The following is a 15,996-nucleotide window of genomic DNA, read 5'->3' on the forward strand; positions in this document are numbered from 1 at the left end:
AACCTTGAGATGACACTGAGGAAGACAGAAGTCCATGGGGACTGTGAGTGTTGGAGGGGGGACAGCCCAGAGTGTGATGCTGGAGCTCAATGTAGGTGATGATCCATACTAAGGGACTGGAGGCTGGAAGCTTATTGTGTGCTGTCAGAGACAAAGAGAGGTGAGAAGAACAGTCCTCCAAGCTTGGGAGCTGAAAAAGGTGGCGATCGGAGGCCAAGCCAGGTGCCAGAGTGTGTTTACACAGAGGATGGGGTGCAACTCTGGTGACAGATGATGGGTTACATTCAGAGGAGGTGGTTACATTAGCAAATATGTTCTTAGTGCTGGACAAGGGACTTACAAATATGGAAATGGAGAAAATCAATGTATTTGTGATGTTGGACTGGACTGGAATTGGAAATATCAGTATGAATTGCTGGTTTTTAATATACTGAGATATAAAAATATGCAAAATAGGGGGATCCCTGGGTGGCTCAGTGGTCTGGCACCTGCCTTCGGCCCAAGGCGTGATCCTGGAGTCTGGGGATCGAGTCTCACATCGGGCTCCCTGCATGGAGCCTGCTTCTCCCTCTGCCTGTGTCCCTGACTCTCTCTCTCTCGATCTCTTATGAATAAATAAATAATATCTTTAAAAAATATACGCAAAATAGGAACATATGGGTGGCTCAGTGGTTGAGCATCTGCCTTTGGCTCAGGTCGTGATCCCCTGGGATCCTGAGAATGAGTCCCACATTGGGCTCCCTGCATGGAGCCTGACTCTCTCTCTCTGCCTATGTCTCAGTCTCTCTCTCTGTGCCTCTAATGAATAAATAAATAAAAAATCTTTAAAAAATATGCAAAATATATAAATGCTTATATAAAACATGTGTAGGTATATTCTGTATGTACATGTACATATCCTACAGCGTGGGTGTAGGCACACATGTGCAGGTATACATATGTTGTGTGCACATAAAACTCCTAGCTCTGTCCCCTGGGAGAGCCTGGAAATGACATCACAGAGGCAACAAGTGCACCCAGTGAACACATTTTAGCTTTCTAACTTCCATTCTCCGATAAAAGGGATCAGGGTGCCCTGAAGAAGTGGCAAATCCAGGAATATAGCAGGGAAGGTACAGATGAACCAAGAATAACTTGCTGTTAAAAAGTAAGGATGTGTTCAAAAAATGAGGGGCATAGGTCAAGAGGACACAGAAGATTAAAGAGCTCCCACTGGCCAAATATGGAAACTGAGTGCTAAATATATCCTGACAGTAACGGGTAACCCACGGAGTCAGAGAGGAATCCATCCTGATGACATACATACACAATGCTATGGGCTACACTGACACCCCGCCCCAAATTCTTAAGTTGGAGACCGCATCTGAAATTTTGATATGTGGAAATGGAACCTTTGGGTGATCATTAGGTTTAGATCAGGGCATATGGGGAGGACTCTTCCGATGGAATCAGTGCCATTACAAGGAAAGGCATCAACGAGCATGCGTTCTCCCCACCATCCCGGACACTGCCATTTGAGGACACTGAGAGGGCAGAAATCTGCCAGCCAGGATGTAGGCCCTCAGCAGGGAACCAAACGGCCAGCATCCTGATCCTGGAACTCCCAGCCTCCAGGACTGTAACAAATGAATTCCCATTATTCCAGTCATCCAGTCTATAGTATTTCATCATGAAGTCCAAGCCAATACATATGCATAATACACAGAAAGTCTGACAAGGATCGGGATAGCTACATAGTGGCAAAGTACCTGTCCACAAAGTATATACTAAATACAAGGGAAAGACAGAAACTTCTCTTGTAGTGCAGGAGATTGGCAAACACCACACTCATCAAGTGCTAAAGTTAACATCAACAGTAACAGGACAAATCAAAATCACAGCATCCCTTCTACAGAATTTCCATCAATTTTTCTCTGACTCTGAGATCCTTTCAAAATAAAAGTAAGAAGAAGAAAACCAATGAACCAATGAAAAACCCAAGGTGTCAGACTTTCTACTCTTGGTTTCCAAATGAAGAGCAGAGGACCATATCCTAATGCTAATTCTTAGAATACAGCCTAGTTTTGGATGTCAAAGTAACTCCTTTATATCCACCCTCTGATGTACCAGTTTTCATCCCCATCAAGGGAAATTAACAGCAGTAAAAATGTTCTATAAATTATAACATCTTTTTCCAAATGTTTTTCCTACTTCATAAAAAAATCTGTTTTGTCTGCTCCGCAGTCACCTGGCCCTTGGAAATTAAACAGCTACTTATCATTCCTGTAGTGCTGATCACACCTGGTGCTCGAAATCCAGGTGACAAATCACCTTACTCCTGAGTTTGTCTCCATTCATGCTAACATCCACAGCAGCTTGAACCTTCTTGGAGAGCCATCTGACCACCTTTCCAAGGGCTCAGCCATTTCTTTTTTCAATTCACTTGACTTCTGTCAGACTTCCTGCATCTTATTTTTAGATTATGGCTTTTCAAAGTTTTCTTCTTTAAAATTCCCAATAAAAGCCCCCAGACCTGTTTACTTTCAATTACTATGCCTCATGGTCTCCTTAGTCATCACCATTCCCAAATCTTAGTTCCCAAATGCATTTGATAGATACAACCTTCCATAAAAAGAGTGTGATAACACTGTACAGAGATCTGAACTGCAGGACTCTGAACTGTTATCATATAGGAATAGACGCAGAAGTACTGATAGGGTGACAGGCAGGAGAACCTTAGACACAGTGTAAGAGGCCACTCAAAAAACACCATTCATACGGAAGTCCAGAACAGGGGGCTATATTGAGATGGAAAGTAGGTTAGTGACTGCTTAGGGCTAGGGGGTGAGAGGAAAATGGGGCAAGAGCTGGAGGATACAGGGTTTCTTCTAGAGGTGATGAAATGCTACGAAATTGAGTGTGATGATGCTCGGACATATCTGTGGATATACTGCAAACCTTAATAGTACACTGTATGCTATGTGAATTATATCTCAATAAAGCTGTTAAAAACATAAAAAGTGAATTAAAAACATGTGTATTGGGCAGCCCGGGTGGCTCAGTGGTTTAGCGCCCCCAGGGCGTGATCCTGGAGACCAGGGATCAGGTCCCACATCGGGCTCCCTGCATGGAGCCTACTTCTCCCTCTGCCTGTGTCTGTGCCCCTCTCTCTGTGTCTCTCATGAATAAATAAATAAAATCTTTAAAAATATATATGTATTAAAGTTTCATTTGATGTACAAAATTCGAGATGATTTGAATCTACACCTCTCCCCAATTAAAAATGTGAGAGGAGGGACATCTGGGTGGCTCAGTGGTTGAGCACCTGCCTTAGGCTCAGGTTGTGATCCCCAGGTCGTGGGATCGAGTCCTGCATTGGGCTCCCTGAATGGAGCCTGCTTCTCCCTCTGCTTATGTCCCTGCCTCTCTCATGAATAAATAAATAAACTCTTTTTTTAAAAATGTGAGAGGAACTGTATAAACTCAAATCCAAATGAAGCTACACCACTGACACACGCAATACCACTTTTGGTTATAAAAGGCGGGTACTTTGTCAGCATTAGGGTAATGGCGTGTTCAAGAGACATTCACTTATCAGGATTATTTTTGGACTGTGTGATTTGTATTTTGGAAAATCTTCAAGAACACAGCTTTCAGGTAAATGTGTTTTAAAAAATCACACAATTTGGTAATCTTCCTCCTCTTAAGAGTCACTTCTGCACCTCTCTGTTCTCAAATAGCTTTCATTTTTTTTAGGTTTGAACTACTTATCCTTCCTGTCCTTCTGTCATCTGTGATGCTTCTGGCCAAATTTCACTGTCTTCCTCTCTATATCTCAGAAACATTTCCCTGACCTGAAAAGAATGTCTGTCAGCAAGAAAAGGGAAAAAGTTGTCAGTTTGATCATTTCCCCATTCAGTTTAGGGAAAAGTAGACTAGAAAAACAGAGTAATGAAAACAGCAAATCACAAATCTGGAAAAAATGAATAAAGAAGTAAGTTACCCCCAAAAGGGCAACGGAGATGAGAAGGGCATGGAATTCCTGGAGCAGGTATCATAGGATAGGAGGAAGAACTCCAACCCGAGCAGGTGAGACTCCCGTGTCCCTTCCCCACCCAGCCAGCTGTCCAGCCCGCCTCCCTTCCCTTGACCAGAGGCCCCTCCAGGACTCAAAACCTCCTCTTCTAAATTCCAAGTGCTAAGTTTTCTTACCTTCTTCTTTAAAATGACTCTTTGTGTCTTTGGTGAGACATCCAAGACAAGCTCTGCACAGGTAGTGGCCTTGTTGGAAGCCACAGGCCTTCCTGTCCCCTCCTGTAAACTAGAATTAAGACAATAATACATACATGCACACGTGTATATACATGCACTCACACGTCTTCAAGTACTCAGAAGCAAATGCTTAAAACCTCATCTAAAAAGAGATTTTTTTTTTTTTTAATCATAGAAGAATAAGTCTTAACTCAAGCTGTGGAAAGATCAAGGTTGTGTTTTCTTGGATGGTTCAAGGATTCATTTGTCAGAAGACATACTGACATTGTGCAACTCCTGATGATTTTAGTGCCTTAAAGCTCAGACATAAAAGAATAACTATGTATCTTTAGAGCTTTCCCCAGTACCACCTGAAAAGTCAAACATTCCAAGGATCCAAGAATTGGCTCTACTCTTTGCCAGACAGAAAACCAGCATCACTGCATCCCCAAGGCTTGGCAAGAAATGAGAGTCCCTTTAGGATGAAAAGAAAACAAAGGGTATATAATCACCTTCTTCCAACTCAATTGTGTTGTGTTTCTCTGTGGCTTAGGAATCCTACGCTTTATGGAATGTTGCAGCCTAGCTATACTTTGGTGTATTCTGATAAGATTTTATTTATTCTCCTGTCTCCACTAATCTCTATCATCAAAAAAGGGACCGATAAGGATGCCTAGGTGGCTCAACCGTTGAGCGTCTGCCTTTGGCTCGGCACATGATCCCCGAGTTCTGGGATTGAGTCCTGCACCGGGATCCCTGCATGGAGCCTGCTTCTCCCTCTGCCTGTGTCTCTGCCTCTCTCTCTGTGTCTCTCATGAATAAATAAGTAAAATCTTTATTTTTAAAAAAGGGACTGATAAATTTGGGGTTAAAAACTAGGTTTGGTGACCAAAAAAGTTCAAGTGACAAAAATAAACTCATAAATTAGATTTCAACAAAATTATAAACTTCTGCCCTTCAAAGGACACCATCAAGAAAGTAAAAAGACAATTTACAGGAGAGAAGATATTTGCAAATCATATATGTCATTTGCAAATTTGTATCCGTATTATACAAGAAACTCTTCAAACTCAACAATAAGATGCAAAAAGCCAAACTTAAAAATGAGTGATTTGAATAAACATTTCTCCAAAAAATGGCCCATAAGCACATGAAAAGATCAACATCCTAAGTTATTAAGGAAAAGCCAATCAAAACCACAACAAGAAGTCACTACATGCTCAGATGGAAGGTTACAATAAAAAAAAAATGTAGGGGACCCCTGGATGCCTCAGCGGTTGAGCGTCTGCTTTGCCTCAGGACGTGATCCCGGAGTCCTGGGATCGAGTCCTGCATCGGGCTCCCCGCATGGAGCCTGCTTCTCCCTCTGCCTGTGTCTCTGCCTCTCTGTCTCTCATGAATAAATAAGCAAAATCTTAAAAAATAAAATAAAATAAAATAAAATAAAATAAAATAAAATAAAATAAAATAAAATAGCAAGTGTTGGGGGGCTGGGGAGAAATCAGAACCCTTGCACATTGCTAGTGGGAATGTACAGTGATTCAGCTGCTGCAGAGAACGGCACAGCAATTACTCAAAAAGTTAAACATAAAAAATACCAGAGAACCCAGCAATTCTGCTCCTAGGTAAATACACAAAGGAACCTGAAACAAGTACTCAAAACACACGCAGAGGCTTGCTGACAACAGCGCCCTTGGCAATGGCTGAAAGTTGGAAAAGACACGGATGTTCATCAACAGACGAGTGGACAATAGTGTGGTACGGCCATATAATGGAGTATTATTCAGCCATAACAGGAAGGGAATTCTGACACATGATACAGCATGGATGAGCCCTGAAAACATGCTAAGTGAAAGAAGCCAGATGCAAAGGGTCACATATTTATGGTTCCATTTATGTGAAATATCTGGAACAGGTAAATCCTTAGGGATGGAAAGCAGACTGGTGGTTGCCAGGGCCTGGGGAGAACTGCTTAATGGTTGGATGTTCTTCTTGGACTAATGAAAATGTTCTGGAACTAGATGGGGGCTCTAGTTCCAGCTAGGACAGCATCACGGATGCACTAAACTTCACTGAACTGTTCAGTTTTCAACACTTAATTTTATGTTGGGCACATTTCACCTCAACTAAAAATAAAACCAAAACAAAACTAGTCTCATCCTCAGCATTTGTTCCCTGTGAAAATGCAAAGAAATAGTGTCTAACAGACTCTAAAACATGGTGTAATCTCTCCACACACCAAGATTCCCAGGAAGCTTTTTATTATCTGCTCCCTATCTATCCAACCCATTAAACTCACAATCACCCATCAGGATTCTTCAGTTAAAGAGCATAATAACTACTGGAATTAAATAGGAGAACATAAAGGGAAAAACATGATTAGCAACCAGATTAAGAACTGGTTTTTCAGGCACTAAAATCTTAAGTATGTCACACTGGCGAGTGCCATAATCTTTCAAGAGAAACGAGCAGACTGACTTAATCACAAGATAAACCACCCAGCACCATTCTTTCCAAGGAGAGCTGTGACAAACTGGAAAAGAATGGCTATTCTAAGCAAAGATGCCATTCAATTCATGACTAGTGAAATCTGGACTCTATGTAGGTGAGAGGTACCACTAGATCCAGAGATTATTTTTTGAGTCTCAGGCAGACACAAAAATATCATTCATAAGCAAAATTACTTAGAACATTTTAAAGGAATCTGGCTTTAAATGTCCTAATCACCAGGTGATTCATATTTGTAATGCTAAAGATTTAGCTATTTCCCATTTTTTCCACAGGTAAACTTTAAGATTTTTAGTTATTTATGAGAGACACAGAAAGAGAGGCAGAGACACAGGCAGGGGGAGAAGCAGGTTTCATGCAGGGAGCCCGATGTGGGACTTGATCTCGGGATTCCCGGATCACACCCCGAGCTGAAGGCAGATGCTCCGCCGCTGAGCCACCCAGGCGTTCCTACAGGTAAACTTTAAAATTGGCCCCATGACTGGCATAGGAATGATCAATTGTATTAACATGCTGGTGAGATGACTAGGTTTTGAAAGCCCAATGTTTTGAATCTCTGTGTACCAATCTAACAACACAACCAGAATAAACCTGCTCTTCTTCACCGGAGTTTTCTAAATACAGCTAGTCAGAGGACAGTGGAAGTTATAATTCCAAGGCTGCTGGAATTACTGTCAAGTTGAGCTACTCTGGTTGGCTATGGGTGATTATCAGTATTCTCAATGAGAGAGGGGAGTCAGGAAGATGGTTTGAATAATTATGATAAAGATCAGTCAGTTTCAAATGAGAAAAGATAAAAATAGCACGAAGTTTAAAAAATACACTAAAAATACCACCTTAAACAAGAAGAACGGAGGATATGAGAATAGTATCTTAAGGGAGGAATGTTAAATACTAGGATGGATTATTGGGGAGTTCTTTGAAGAAAGAACAGTCTTGCCTCTTTGGATAAATGTAATCTAGCCAGAAGACAAGGGTTTAGCCTAAATAAGACCTTTCAAGATAGACCCAGAGCCTAGGATTTGGAAAAGAATGGAAGGAATCTTCCTTCATTCTTTGGGCCTCTTGAGAACTGCTTAAAACTTAAAACCAGTTAATAATTAGCACCTTCTGCTTTATAAGAACAGTAGTTTAACTCTGAATTACCCAGAGAATGTATAGGTAGCAGCAATGTAAATGAAGTTTTCATAATACAGTTGTCGGTTATCCTGGAAGTCATTCATGTTGCAGTTGAGCTCTGATGAGCCCGCCCCCTTCACAGTCAGCGTGATGAAAGGAGGCAGGGTGGGTTCATCCCAGGCATAGTCCAATGAAGTCATGGGCTTCACTTCAGTTCGGAGCCTGGGTTCAGCTACACCGTGCTGAGTAAAGACAACAGGAACCTATGGTAACGGCAGAGAAGATAAAGAGGACTTTGATTCAGAATGCTGTTACTGGAAAGTGAGTCAGTGCTCCCTAGGTTTAAGTTCCAGATCCTGCCCAAGCAGGATCCTACACAGGGCATGACCACAATCATAAGCATAATCCTCTGGTTTCTTCAAATGCCTTTCTAGTCATCTTCCAAGCTGCACCAAGCCCAAGAACTAAAGGACACGGCCATCTCTTCCACTCTCACCCCCTATAATAGATATACTCTGAACATAGAAAGGAATACAAATTCTGGAATTCAGCTATGGGATGTCACGCATTATAAGATGTTGTTATTAGAAGGCATTATTTAAAAACAGCCTCTTCTGATACCATTTTGGCTTTACTTGGAAGATTTATAAAAAAATGTTCACTGTAAGGAAGCAACAGTAAAACTGCCCATCCCCATTGTCATTGGATGATCTGATTCTGATTCCTCCTCTGTTTGTGTAGAATGTCTACAGGGGGCACCATGTCCACCAAACAATCTAGTCAGAATGATTGTGGAGGGCTAAGAAGTCCCTTCTGGGCAAAGGCTGTGCAGCAATCAAACCAACCAGAAGAAACCACCTCCTGGGGGTAAGGATGTCTAGTGTTGTGCAGGTGCAGAGACCCCCATACAGTTTCTTTCCAACCCAAGTTTAAAATGTATTTCATCCTTATCTTCAAGGCAGTACATATTCCACACTCCCACACGTGAAACAGCCCAACTGGCTCATGACTCTAGTAGATACCTTAGAAAAGTTGTCAATTCGGAAAGGAGGGGGTAACTGGTCCGTGTCACTGAATGAGATCCTATAGGTGGCTCCTCGGAGAGTAATTTCCACGCGCAGGAAGAAGCACTTCCCCAGGGTATCTCTGCAAATAAAGGAAACAAGGAGGCTGCACACTGTGGAGGGAAAAACTTAGAGCTCACTCTCTTAGACTTCTCATCTGGACCTCAACAGGTACATACCACTGCGTGCTCTTTGGTCACATTAAAAAACTAGAAATTGACCATGTTAATCACTCTGAATAAAAAGAAAATTCATCCAAGCAATTTCTGAACAGCACACTGTCACTCCACAACAAGACCTACATATTTTACTGAGTGGGTCTGTTTTGGGTAATAGGGCCAGCATAGCAAATAAGTAAATGTTGTTGCTTTGACATAAAAAAGAGCAATTTCACATGGTTCGAACTAATATATGGATGTTATTGATAACCAGGGCTTTTAGTATAGGATGAGGGAAGGTGACGAAGAATCCAAGTAGTTACCAGTATGTAAATCATAGTTTTTTTGTTTATATGTGTATGTGTATTTAAATATAGGTACATCACTGGAGAGAATGAGGAAACTCTTCCTCACAAAAGAATATCAGTTAATAAATGCAGAAGATGTATTTATTGTACATGTAATCACTGATTCAGGTAAGAACCATCAAACCACTGGGTGAAAGGTTTCTGGGGAGCAGAATACACACAGCCTCAAATTATTCCCTCAATGGTCTACTACTGCCCACAAAGAATCAAAGGTAACTTTACAATAGAGAGACCTGGTGGACACCACCCTAGTCAAGTGATGGCTGAATGTAGCAACATCAATAATGGGACCAATGGATGGCACAGGCTTCCTGTGTGACCCACTGGGAAATACATAACACCACATAAGTAGTAGTATCCTTACCAAAAATGTTTAGCCTAAATCTACATATAGGAAACTCTCAGAAAAAATCTAGAAAATAAAACATTCTACAAGAGACTGGCTTGGAATCTTTAAAAATTTCGATGTCAAAAAAGGCAAAAATAAATAAAAGGAAAAGTAGGACTACTCTAGATTAAAGTGGATGAGATTTATCTGCCAAATAAAATGGATGATCTGTGACCAGATCCTCAATCAGGGGGAGCGGAATTGCTATGGAGGACTTTTTCTTTCTTTTCTCTTTTCCTTTCTTTCTTATTTTTTTTAAGATTTGATTTATTTATTCATGTGAGACAGAGAAAGAAAGAGGCAGAGACACAGGCAGAGAGAGAAGTGGCTCCATGCAGGGAGCCAGACGTGGGACTCAATCCCAGGACCCCGGGATCACGCCCTGGGCTGAAGGTGCCACTAAACCGCTGAGCCACCCAGGCTGCCCTCTTTTTTTCTTTTTTTTTTTTTTTAATTTACTTACTTCAGAGAGAGAATCCCAAGCAGACTCCATGCTAAGCATGGAGTTGGATACAGGGTTCAATCATATGACTCTACGATCACGATCTGAGCTGAAACCAAGAGTCAGATGCCCAACCAACTGTGCCACCCAGGCACCTCTATGAAGGACATTTCAAAAGACTATTTATCAGGAGGCACTTGGGTGGCCAGTCAGCAGAGCATGTGATTCTTGATCTCAGAGTCGTGAGTTTGAGTCCTATGTTAAGTATAGAGATCAATTTAAAAAAACTATCAGAAAAAAACCCAACATTAAATTTCTTCAGTGTGTAATAGTATATTTACTCAGAAAAAAAATGTCCTTGTCTTTAAATGGATAAACGAAGTTTTTATGGATGGATTTTTTAACAGGATGACTTCAATTTACTTTCAAATGGCTCAGAAAAAAAGTGTGCATCCATGCAATGGGCACAGCAAGGACACAGCAAAATGCTGATGCGTAGTTAATCCAGGTGAAAGATAAAAGAATGTTCTTTATACTACTCGTAAGTTTTCTGTAGGTTTAAACCATTTCAAAAAGAGGCTGTGGGTCTGTGCTCAGTAACTTTAGTGCACTAAAACCGCTCCAAAGGGTTAATTAACAAAGGTACACAAGCCATCTTCTCCCACCTCCACACATTTTCTTTCCTTCCTTCCTTCTTTCCTTGAAGTAGTCATGAACAATTTTTGCTTAATTCTGAACTGGCTTCCTCTTCTCACACAACATATCCAAGCAACCTCCACCCAAGCAGTACATAAACCACTGCAGAACTAACTCCTCCCCTCCCCACCCCATTAAATCTGGTAAGGATACGGGATTCTAGCAGACAAGAGCTCTGGTTGAAGCAGGGATGAGTGCACTGGAACCCTGCCCACTTGGCTTCCTCAGTCCCTAAAGTCACCTCCTTAAAACCCCTGATGACTCCTAGGGACACAGCTCAAAAACCCCTTTATCAGATGCAATGAATTCTAATCAGGGCCAGGACAAAGGGAAATGATGAAGGGTACACCACTGACCACAAAGAAAAAAAAAACAACCCTCAGAAAATATGTTTTAAAAAGCCAAAAAAGATATTATTTGGCATCATCTATTCTTTTTCAAGAAATTTTATTTATTTGAGAGAGAGAGAGAGCATGAGCAGGGTGGGGGATGGCAGAAGGAGAGGGAGAAGCAGGCTTCCCACTGAGCAGGGAGCCCGATGTGGGATTTGATCCTAGGACTCTAGGATCTAAGCCCAAGGCAGACGCTTAACTGACTGGGCCACCTAGGCGCCCCTTGCATCAACTATTCTTAAAATCAGCCAGTATTCTGCTCCTTTACAAGAGTGTTCTCAATGGAGAACTAACCATAAAATATAAAACCTTAAATTTTGCTTCTAAATGCATCAAAATAGCAATGATTTCAGTGACTTTAGCTGCCAAGACATTTAATGAAAGAAACTAAACAGGACACAAATAACTAGAATGGTATCCCATGTGCACAGGTCCAAAGACTTAATGTTGTTCAGATGGCAATGCTGCCCAATGTGGATCTACAGACTTAATACACTCTCTACCCAAATCCCAAGTGGTATTTTTTTCCAGCAGTAGAAGAACTTACTCTGAATTTCTGATAGAATCTCAAGGAATTCTAAACAGCCAAAATAATATCTTTCTTTTTTAAAGGCTTTATTTTTAAGTAATCTCTACCTACACCCAACATGGGGCTTGAATTTATAACCCTGAGATTAAGAGTCCCATGCTCTACCAACTGAGCCAGCCATGAGCCCCCAAAATAACCCTTAAAAGGAACAATGTCGGAGGTGTCACACTTGCTGATTTCAAAACTTATTACAAAGCTGTATTATTCAAAAACAGTGCAATATTAACATAAAGACAAACACACAGAGGATGGAAGCGTGAGCACAGAAATAAACTCTCACATATAGAGTCAAATAATTTTTGACAAGGGTGCCAAGACCATCCCATGGGAAAGGAGAGTCACAGATAGTTTTTTTTTTTTTAATCAAAGATTTTATTTTATTTATTTATTCATGAGAGACAGAGAGACAGGCAGAGGGAGAAGCAGGCTCCATGCAGGGAACCTGACATGGGACTCGATCCCGGGACTCCAGGATCACGCCCCGGGCTGAAGGCAGCGCTAAATCACTGAGCCACCAGGGCTGCCCGATAGTTTCTTTTACTAAGAATCTTACATCTACTGTATGACTCCGCTCCATCTTAGGGACCTGAGGAGCCAAATTTAGAGATAAAGTAGATAAGTGGCTGCAGGGTTGGAGAAAAGGGGAGATGCACAGTTGTTAATGGGTATAGAGTTTCATTTTGCAAGATGAGAAGAGTTCTGGATGCTGGCTGCCCTATAATATGAACACATTTAACCTAGTGAACTTAAAAATGGTAAAGTGGTAAATTTCATATTACGTGTCTGAGACCCAGAAAATAATCTGTTGTGTTGTCTTTCTCATGTAGTATGTGTATTTTATCACAATAAAAAAAGAAAACTAATCCTTTTTTTTAAAAAAAAAAAAAAAAAAAAAGCACTTGATAAAAGCAGAAAGAAGAAAGTCATCCTGTGATAGTTGAGGCTGAATCTGTTAAATTTTTCTTAATAAGAACCTGAGGGTCACTGGGTTGGACAAAGAAGGCCAGATGATTTACTAAAATAACACCAAGTGAGAAAAGAGGGTACACTGTGGAAGAATAAAAAAAAAAAATCTATAAACAATGTTAGCATCTAAATACAGACAGAGTTTTCAGAGTTACAGGTGATCATGAGCTCTGCTGCCCTTGGATTTATCACCTCAGCCCACAGCTCCTGCACTGTGGTCAAAACTGTCAACACACCCTGTAATTCATACCATCAAAATGTTTGGTCAAACTTACCTGGTCGCTGCAAGTTTTAAGAACTATGTCCAAGCTAGAAACATATATGTCCATTTCATGAAGGACAGTATTAATATTTACTATGAATAGCTTTGTAGGTATTTCTAATTTATATGGTATTTACAGCTCATTGTTGACATTATTGCACCTCAAACACTGCTACTTTTTTGTCTAAATACGGTCTCTGAAATTACCTCATGTTGATATGGAAGGAATTATTCTTATTGACTTCAAAGCCTCCAGACCAAATACAATTGGGAACATCCATCAATCTGACACATAGGAGCTGATCATAGTCATTCCGAGGCCAATGGAACACCACACTGGAACCAGGAAGGGTCGAAATGTAACCTTCAGGATTGGCTGTTCCCTGAAACACACAGGATCACTGGCTTTACTCAACAAATCAAGTCAAGACAGCAAATGTTTCCTGAGTAACCACCTACTCTGAGCCTTGCCCTCTACCACAAGCTGGTTAGGGTACCAAAAGCCCAAAATGGTCATTCACATCACAAAACTCAACAGTGCTGATGGGGAGATAAACCATGGTGTTAAAACTCTCCATGCTACTAAATAAACACTAGTCATTCTTCAAAAGTAAACTACTTACCTGTCCACGGGCAAATTCTCTCTGTGCAAATGCAAGCTTGTGAGATGATTTATTATCTAACAGGTAACGAGGGGCAAAGATGACCATACAAGTGTCAATATATCGACCTCGGCCTTTCTTGACATCAATACCTGCAAATAATAAGAACCATTTCCATGAATTAATCAGAAGAAAGAAAATTCGTGGCCTGTCAAAAGTCAATAGGCTTCACAATTTACTCAGTTTCCCTGAGAAAACAACCATATCACCCAGAGGTGCTGTCAAGCCTTCCAAGGATGGAATGAAAACAACTGCTCTCAAAGTCTTATTCTTTATGCCCACTTCAGCCTGAAGAAGTCTCAGTGGTGGTACCAATATCCTCATAATTCCTAGCCTCCTCACAAAAGGGCACAGCATTACAAGGGCAGGTGTTCGGCCACGAGTACTGGTAGTTTCCGTCTACGAAATGGACTACGGAGATAATCTATGTAACGTGTATCTGTTTAAATCTGGGACACAAATGTCCTCCTTGAGAACTTGCCCCTTTTACATGATATCACAGAAACTTCAGATTACTTAACTGGATCCTGAATGGCTCTGAACACAGCAGATTCTTCCCTAGGACTTTCTTTTACCCCATTGCCCAAGAACCCAGCTGAAACATAAAGCTAAACATCATAGAATGTATTCATTCACAAGATAGGAGTTTCCAGCACCTATCAGATCCTGGAAAGACAGAACAGCAAACAAAACACATACCAAGGAAAGGAAGTCATAATCAATCAGATGGAAATCGCAAAATATTGGATCTCAAGAAAGAAAGAAGGAAAAAACAGCACTGAATTATCTTTAAAACCCTGATAACAATTTTAAAAATTCCAAACCCAGTGGGATAAATTATTCATTCATTCAGATAATAAATATAGCAACTGTATTCAAGGCACTAGGCTGAGCTCTGGTTATACAGTGATAGAAATACTTATAGATAGAAATAATAAAATATTTATTGAATCCTTGATGGAGGCTGCGCCTCTCCCAAAGGCTTTACATTTAATTCTCCTAACAACCTCATGAGATAGTATTTTCATAGATGAGGAAACTTTCCTTTTTATAGATGAGGAAACTAAGGCACCTGGAGAGCCAAGGAACTTGCACGAGGCCACAGAGTCAGTAAGTGGCACAGCTAGGGCTCAACCCCAGGCACACTGCCTCAGCAGCCCTTGCTCACATCATGACAAGACACATAAAAGGACTGTATTTAGCAGTCGGCAAGTGTCAAGAGAACCACAAAAAAAGAAGAGATCTTAGGACATGGCAACTAAGTGTCCTGAGTGTCCCAACATAACCCCAATTATAAATATTCCAGCCTAGGGATCCCTGGGTGGCGCAGCGGTTTGGCGCCTGCCTATGGCCCAGGGCGCGATCCTGGAGACCCGGGATCGAATCCCACATCAGGCTCCCGGTGCATGGAGCCTGCTTCTCCCTCTGCCTATGTCTCTGCCTCTCTCTCTCTCTCTCTCTGTGACTATCATAAATAAATAAAAATTTAAAAAAAAAATATTCCAGCCTGTTAAGGCCATAATTCACCTGTACTAGCTTGAAAAAGCTGGTGTTGCTTTAATCTAAGTCTTCAAAATACATAAAAGACCGAGCAAATCACACACACACACACACACACACACATACACAACACACACCCCTGAAATTCGTTACCTAAGAAATGCTAAGTAATACCAGAATAGGGAGAAGTACCCTATCATTTTTTTTTTTTCTGCAACACACAGGAAAGCATTGTCAGAAATCGATTATCTGTAGGTAGCTGATCTCAACCAATACAAAGTCTGCCTACAAAAGATATATTTAATTTGATACTACAGAAAGAATCTACAGTATCAAGACCCAATTTTAAAAAACAAAACGGGCTTTTTAAGTTTCCTTTTTCATTTATATGGCCGTGGCAATCTCCCAATAAATGAGTATCTGATAAGATAAAAATGTACAAAATCCTTTATTTTGGAGGTACTTACATGTAAGGCTAACTGGCAAGGTCTCCCTGGCTTTTCATCTCGGGATTTTACTTTTAAACTTTCCTGATAGGGAGCTAGTCATCTATCTAATTCTTCAAAAATATTCAAGTGAGAGATTCCACAAATTCCCTTGATAATACATGCCAAGCTCCCATGACCCTTAGGAATTATAAAGTCCTAACTCA

At 40.9% G+C, this 15,996-nt stretch overlaps 1 protein-coding gene across 6 annotated transcripts in view; it reads right to left on the reverse strand.

The window, feature by feature from the left end:
* Positions 1–15,996, reverse strand: part of VPS13D (vacuolar protein sorting 13 homolog D) — a 237,818-nt gene that overhangs the window by 110,780 nt on the left and 111,042 nt on the right. For all 6 annotated transcript variants that reach the window (XM_041765973.1, XM_041765972.1, XM_041765971.1 and 3 more), the window contains 5 exons: positions 13,806–13,936; positions 13,390–13,565; positions 8,880–9,003; positions 7,885–8,120; positions 4,192–4,300 (listed from right to left, as the gene is read on the reverse strand). In XM_041765973.1, coding sequence (XP_041621907.1) covers positions 4,192–4,300; positions 7,885–8,120; positions 8,880–9,003; positions 13,390–13,565; positions 13,806–13,936 — 776 coding nt within the window. The remainder of the gene's footprint in view (positions 1–4,191; positions 4,301–7,884; positions 8,121–8,879; positions 9,004–13,389; positions 13,566–13,805; positions 13,937–15,996) is intronic.

This window comes from Vulpes lagopus, chromosome 8 (genome assembly GCF_018345385.1).
Source record: "Vulpes lagopus strain Blue_001 chromosome 8, ASM1834538v1, whole genome shotgun sequence".
Taxonomy (NCBI): Eukaryota; Metazoa; Chordata; class Mammalia; order Carnivora; family Canidae; genus Vulpes; species Vulpes lagopus.